The following is a 6,000-nucleotide window of genomic DNA, read 5'->3' as shown; positions in this document are numbered from 1 at the left end:
TTGGCAAGACACTGCCATGTTTACCCATCACACTGCTAAACATTCTCTTTCAGGCCAGCAGTACACAAAACATGGAGGCACTTTGTTAAAGCACTCTTCATGCCTCCCCTTGCTCACTTGTCCACACCAATGGGCCCAGCAGCAAGTGGGAGAAGTGCTCAGCAGAGGCTGACTTGGTTTGCTTTACTGCTGGGACACCACGAAGCCCACCCCACTTCCCTGCACTGACAGCAAGCTTAAGTGGCATGGGCAAGAGACAACATAGACCACAAAGCCTGCTGCATCCGACTGATAGCTTGCTACACCAAGTGAGCCCCATCCCTGTGCCCCCAAAAAGCCCACGGCTGTGAGCCCAAGCCCTGCTCAGCCCCACCTCTCTGAGTGCCCCAGCCAAGGAGACAAAACCCTTGCAAACCCTTTGGTTTGGCACCGCCTGCCACCAATGACAACGCAAGGTTGAACACTTCAGACATCTATTCCTGCCTAGTTGCCAATATTGACTCAAAGCCTCTCGTTGCAAACACGATTTCGAAGAAGAAAAGCCATCTAATCTTGTTCTTCAACTCCTCTGGCAGCACCACAAAATGGCACAGCCTGATAATCCACATGGCTCCTAATGGAGCCTTAAGGTATTGCTATCATTTTTGTGATACTTTTATCAGCTTGTGTAATGGTTGGGCATTTTTGTTGACACAAGACTTGTACGAAATTAGAGAAGGGTATAAAAGAGGGAAGGAGCCAGCCCCAGATCAGTTCTGGTCCAAGATGGCCAAGCTCACTCTGCTTACCGGTAAGTCCTGCTTCCCAGCTCACTTCTTTACCTTCGTGACAAGTATTTGTGGCTGTCTTGGTGTACTGGGGGTTAGAAAAGAAGTTCTTTGGAATTCAAGTCTCTGACCACTCCTTTCAAAGAAAAAGACATAGCAGCAACCTGCAGGACAGTCCAGTCCTGCTCAAGAGCTTTGTATTTCTGAAAACAAACACTAATCACTTTTTTTCTTTCTTCTCTTCCTCAAAGGTCTGGCCCTGCTGCTGAATGCCCAGATAGGTATGTGCTTTTTTCCCCCAAAACAACTCACCAAATTCATTTCAGCATGGGCATACACAGGGAAGTCAAGCAGACAGCACAGCAGAAACGCCAACAGCTTTCTTCCTTCTGGCAGCATCCCTTCTGCTTCTGCTCTTCCTTACCTGGTAGCAAAGAAGAAAGACACAGTTTGGGGAAGAGAGTCAGTGGCTACAACCACCCTGATTCATGAGTTTCAGGGTACAAGTGAGGAAGAAAAAAAAAAATTATTATTAAGGAGGCAGCTCCCAGAATGATAATCAACCCTACCTCACTTTCTCCAAACTCCTCACCCTGGCAAGGAAGCATTGCCCAACCATTTCTGACGAAATCTGGTTACAATAATCTGTTTTAAGTTCCTAGTTTTTCTGCAGTGCAGCCCAGACCTGCCCCATCTCCTCCGTGTCTCTGCAGGCACTGCCTATGTGCTGTCGTGCTACTTCACCAACTGGGCCCAGTACAGGCCCGGCCCGGGGCGCTTCACGGTTGACAACATTGACCCATGCCTGTGTGACCATCTGATCTACGCCTTCGCTGGGATGTCCAACAATGAGATCACGACCATTGAATGGAATGATGAGACCCTCTACAGATCCTTCAACGGGCTGAAAAACCAGTACGTGACGTTCCCTGGGCTATAGCAGTGCAACCTGCGGGGCAAGGAGTGCCAAGAAGAGGCAGAGAGTCGGAAAGAGCAATTCAACAGTGTTGTTTTGAAGCAAAACGTGTTTGTGTCATTATCTTTGCAGGAATGGAAATCTGAAGACCCTCCTGGCAATCGGAGGATGGAATTTTGGAACAGCCAAGTAAGTTCAAACCACCTCTGTCCTACAAAGGCAAACTGGAAAGCAAAGGCAGAAAGAGGCCCTGACCAAGCCCCAACTCTGCCCTCCTCTGCTCCCTAGGTTCTCCACAATGGTTTCCACTCCACAGAACCGCCAGACCTTCATCAAGTCCGTCATCAAATTCCTGCGCCAGTACCAGTTTGATGGGCTGGACCTCGACTGGGAGTACCCTGGCTCCAGGGGCAGCCCGGCTCAGGACAAGGGTCTCTTCACCGTCCTGGTGAAGGTAGGGGGACACAAAGGGGCTGCTCAAGGCCTCTGCTCTGCACAGCTCGGTTCAGAGGAGCCCTGGGTGGCTCCGAGAGCCCACACTGAGCCCTGTTCCTTGGCATCCCCCAGGAAATGCTGGCCGCCTTCGAGCAGGAAGCCAGGCAGGTTGGCAAGCCCCGTCTGATGATCACGGCTGCTGTTGCTGCAGGACTTTCCAACATCCAGTCTGGCTACGAGATCGCTGAGCTCGGCAAGTGAGTAGCAAGCCCCCAGGTCCACCTTCTGTGACCTCCTTCAGGCCATTGCTTCCAGTGCTCTCCCTTCCAGCAGTTATGGGATGCTCTGACATTAGCTGGCAGAAACCAAGCCCACTGCCTGCAGAGCCCCCACGCTTTATGCAGGAGGAGAGACTCATCCCTACCTTTAGAAGGCTTGTCCCAAAGAGGCTTTGGAGAAATGTTGATCTGCAGATAGGGGGGGCACAGCCAGGGATGTTGGGGGATCGGTGACCAGGACTAAAGGAACATCCAGGTCTGGGTAAGTGAACTGGCCAGGGCACAGACACATGCAATGGTCTCCACAGGTACCTGGACTACTTCCATGTGATGACTTATGACTTCTATAGCTCCTGGGATGGAAAGACTGGGGAGAACAGCCCGCTGTACAGTGATGGCAATGCCTACCTCAGTGTTGTAAGTACAGTTTGGGAGTGTGTCCCACAGATCACTGTGATCACACCACTGATGAGAACTTTAAGAACTCATCGTCCTGCCTACAAAACCTGGCACAGGCTTGAACTGTTATATTCTTGTATAGGATTACGCTATGAACTACTGGAAGAGCAATGGTGCCCCTGCTGAGAAGCTCCTTGTTGGATTCCCCACCTATGGACATAGCTTCAACCTGCAGAACCCATCTAACACAGCTCTTGGGGCACCAACATCAGGACCTGGGCCCGCGGGACCTTACACAAAGGAGGCTGGGCTGCTGGCTTACTACGAGGTACGTGTGTTCCCTCACACCTAGGCAGACCAGAACACAAACACCCTTCAAACTACCTGGCAGGGAATTATTATCCTGTGGATCCATGGAATATTTCAAGTGCCCTTTTTTGTAGGACACCCGATAAATTCCCACTCTCTGCCCTTTTTTCCTAGATCTGCACGTTCCTGGACTCTGGAGCCACCCAGGCTTGGGATGCCCCCCAGGACGTGCCCTATGCCTACAAGGGCAACGAATGGGTTGGCTACGACAACATCAAGAGCTTCAACATCAAGGTACGGTGGGGATGTGGCTGTACTAATCACACTCCAGGAGCCCTTCTGCAACAGCAGCTCTTGGACTAACTGGGATTTCTCCCCCGGCACTACACAGGCTGACTGGCTGAAGAAGAACAACTATGCAGGTGCTATGGTTTGGACCATTGATCTGGATGACTTCACTGGCTCTTTCTGCAAGCAGGGCAAATATCCCCTGATCACCACCCTGAAGAACGCTCTTGGCCTGCAAAGCAGCAGTGAGTAACTTGGGTACTGTGGGGTTTGTGGAAATTTTTTAAGCAACAAAAAGCTGGTGTGCTCAGAGCACTGTGGGACAATGAAAGGAAGGAAGGGAGAGAATACCAATAGAAATATAGTCCATTCGAAAAGGAAACCTCCTTCTTGCTTTCATTTCAGGCTGCACAGCTTATTAAAAGTCCAGTCCTCAATCCCTGCAGCTCCTAACACTAGAAGTTGAAACAGGTGTGTGAGTATCAGCTGCAGTAGCAATTCCAGTGGCTGTGGTGTGAGTGGCTTTTCTGCCAGTAAAGCCATCCAGACTTACCCAAGAAGAGCAGCTTGTACCAGTGTTTGAACACCAAAAAAGTTATTTGCAAAATTTCTGGGCAGACCTTGTGACCTTGTACCATCTGTTCCTGCTGCAACTGGGCATGGAGACTCCAGGTCCAGCACAGCAGACAGACCCCTCTGATCTAATTCTGTGGAATAACAATGATTAAATAAAGAATTCTGCAAAAGCAACAATCCACGCTGTATTGACTCATTTTGCTCTTCATATTTTGATGCTCTCTGACTCTCTCCCCATACATAAATCCATGATCAGGGAAGGGCCTGAATCCCCAAGCACCATTTGAAGAGCCCTAGGCAGGCATTTCCCAGGGCTTTCTTGCCTTCCCAGCAGGGCAGTCAGTCAGAGGGGAAGCAAGCAGAAAGAGAGGGCAGGGCAGGGCAGGCTGTGCCACGAGGGAGCACCTACAGAAAGAGAGGGCAGTAACACAGCCAGGAGCCCACCTCTCCAAGAGCCCTTGTGCAAAGCCTTTGCTGCTGTCTAGGATAAAAGCTTTCTCCTCCTGGAAAAGTCACCCTGCAAAGGAGCCGGCCTTCAGAGGTCCCCCAGTCCTATTGCTCTGGCCTTGAGATGGCTGCAGCAATTCCCCTCCTACTGCAGGAATGGGCACGTAGCAGCTCCCACAGAGTCCTGATGTGTCCTTGAGCCCCGAAAGTGCACTGTATGGTCAGAGGCACAAGGAGCTTCATGCCCCAAAACCAACCTCTTCTGTTGCTGAGGAACTTACTGCCCTTCCACAATGCAAATAGTGTCTTTAAAATGTCAGTAAGATGTTTCTGCTCTTAGATGCAGGGAAGGAGCCTCAGATACTCCTGAAAACACACCAAAGAGCAAAAAAGGCTATGCAACAGAAGCAAGAGCAGCCTGCTGTTTCATACTGGGTCACTGGTCAGGAGAACATGCTTCAAAATAGCAGAGCCAGAGCCCTGCAAGCGTTCATAGGCTGTTCACACCACAGACCCCTCTCGTTCACATGTGCCAGGGTTGCAGTTCACTCGTGCATGGCACTTCAGCTGCCCACATCACTTCAGCTCCCTGTGAGAAGCAGAACTGAAACGCTGCAGCAGCCCTGTGGGACCTTCTGCCCGAGGGTACATCAGCCCCCGCTGCACTTCGGCACGTTTGGCTTTCATTACAGCTCCCTCCAATGTGCAGACATGCAGAAAAGTACCTCAAAACCCTTCCATGTCCTGTGCACATCGGCTACACCAGCTTTTCGCCCTCACCTTCAGTGGTCATGAGGTATTTTTTAAAAGCAGACTCTGAGAAGCAGAGAGAGAGATGGAAAACCCGCTGAAAAACTGAGCTGTCTGCCTGCAGGGAGGAAATACAGAGCAGTAGCTGAAAGCAGGCAGAACTCTGCCCAAGTCTTCATTGGCAATATCATGTAGCCTCCCACTTCCAAAAAATAAGTCCAGAATGCATTTTTACTAGCTCAACAGCATCTTTGCCTAGCAAAGGTGCCCTAAAGCACCCCCAGTTTGCATGGAAAGCCACACAGGCTGACACCACACGTGCCCAGCAAAACATTTCCATGGGCACAAATGCCTGTATGGGCTGTCAGCTCCAACCTCCCCATATCAGGGGGTTGATACCCACACCTCTGTGTCCAGATAAGGGTTAGGACAGGGCATATTTCTCTAAATCCACGGTGCCATTCCACTGACCTTTACTTTTCTCTCCCCACTTAAGCCTTCCCCACTGACCTGCCTAATCTCCCTGGCAAGGGCAGGTGGAACAAAACAACATCTCCAAGGCAGTGCCTCATGTGCACTGAGGTTGGCACTGCCAGGATGGATAAGATCTTCCCAGAATACAGCAGCCTTTACAGAGTTTGTTGAGAGTCATTTATCAGATGCATCTCACAGCAGATGGATGCAAGACTGCAAGTGCCTTGCCCAACCCTGCAAACCTCTGGGCCTGAAAAGGGAAGAAAGAGTAAAGAACCTGGAGCTGAAGAGCAGGATGGGGACACCTGGACATCGTTCAGGTGGAGAAAGCATGAAAATCCTTCTCTTTTCCATCATTCAA

General features: G+C 50.5%; 1 protein-coding gene across 1 annotated transcript; it reads left to right on the top strand.

Annotated features, from left to right (window-relative positions):
- The first annotated feature begins 765 nt into the window (after positions 1-765).
- Positions 766-3,645, top strand: LOC116498677 (acidic mammalian chitinase-like). The gene is made up of 10 exons (XM_032203015.1): positions 766-790; positions 1,019-1,048; positions 1,481-1,682; positions 1,816-1,872; positions 1,972-2,137; positions 2,251-2,375; positions 2,705-2,813; positions 2,938-3,123; positions 3,279-3,398; positions 3,496-3,645. The coding sequence occupies exons 1-10, from the start codon at positions 766-768 to the stop codon at positions 3,643-3,645; spliced, it is 1,170 nt and encodes a 389-aa protein (XP_032058906.1).
- The last annotated feature ends 2,355 nt before the right edge of the window (positions 3,646-6,000 follow it).

Source organism: Aythya fuligula, chromosome 25 (assembly GCF_009819795.1).
Source record: "Aythya fuligula isolate bAytFul2 chromosome 25, bAytFul2.pri, whole genome shotgun sequence".
NCBI lineage: Eukaryota > Metazoa > Chordata > Aves > Anseriformes > Anatidae > Aythya > Aythya fuligula.
The sequence above is the reverse complement of the archived record's forward strand: the minus strand, read 5'-3'. Positions and strand labels throughout refer to the sequence as shown.

What these genes read in the sequence shown, in the direction of transcription:
- LOC116498677 (XM_032203015.1), top strand. Translation starts at nt 766, where the DNA reads ATGGCCAAGCTCACTCTGCTTACCG. An exon ending in CAAGCTCACTCTGCTTACCG is followed by an intron (nt 791 to 1,018) that starts GTAAGTCCTGCT and finishes TCTTCCTCAAAG; the next exon opens with GTCTGGCCCTGCTGCTGAAT. An exon ending in GAGATCGCTGAGCTCGGCAA is followed by an intron (nt 2,376 to 2,704) that starts GTGAGTAGCAAG and finishes TGGTCTCCACAG; the next exon opens with GTACCTGGACTACTTCCATG.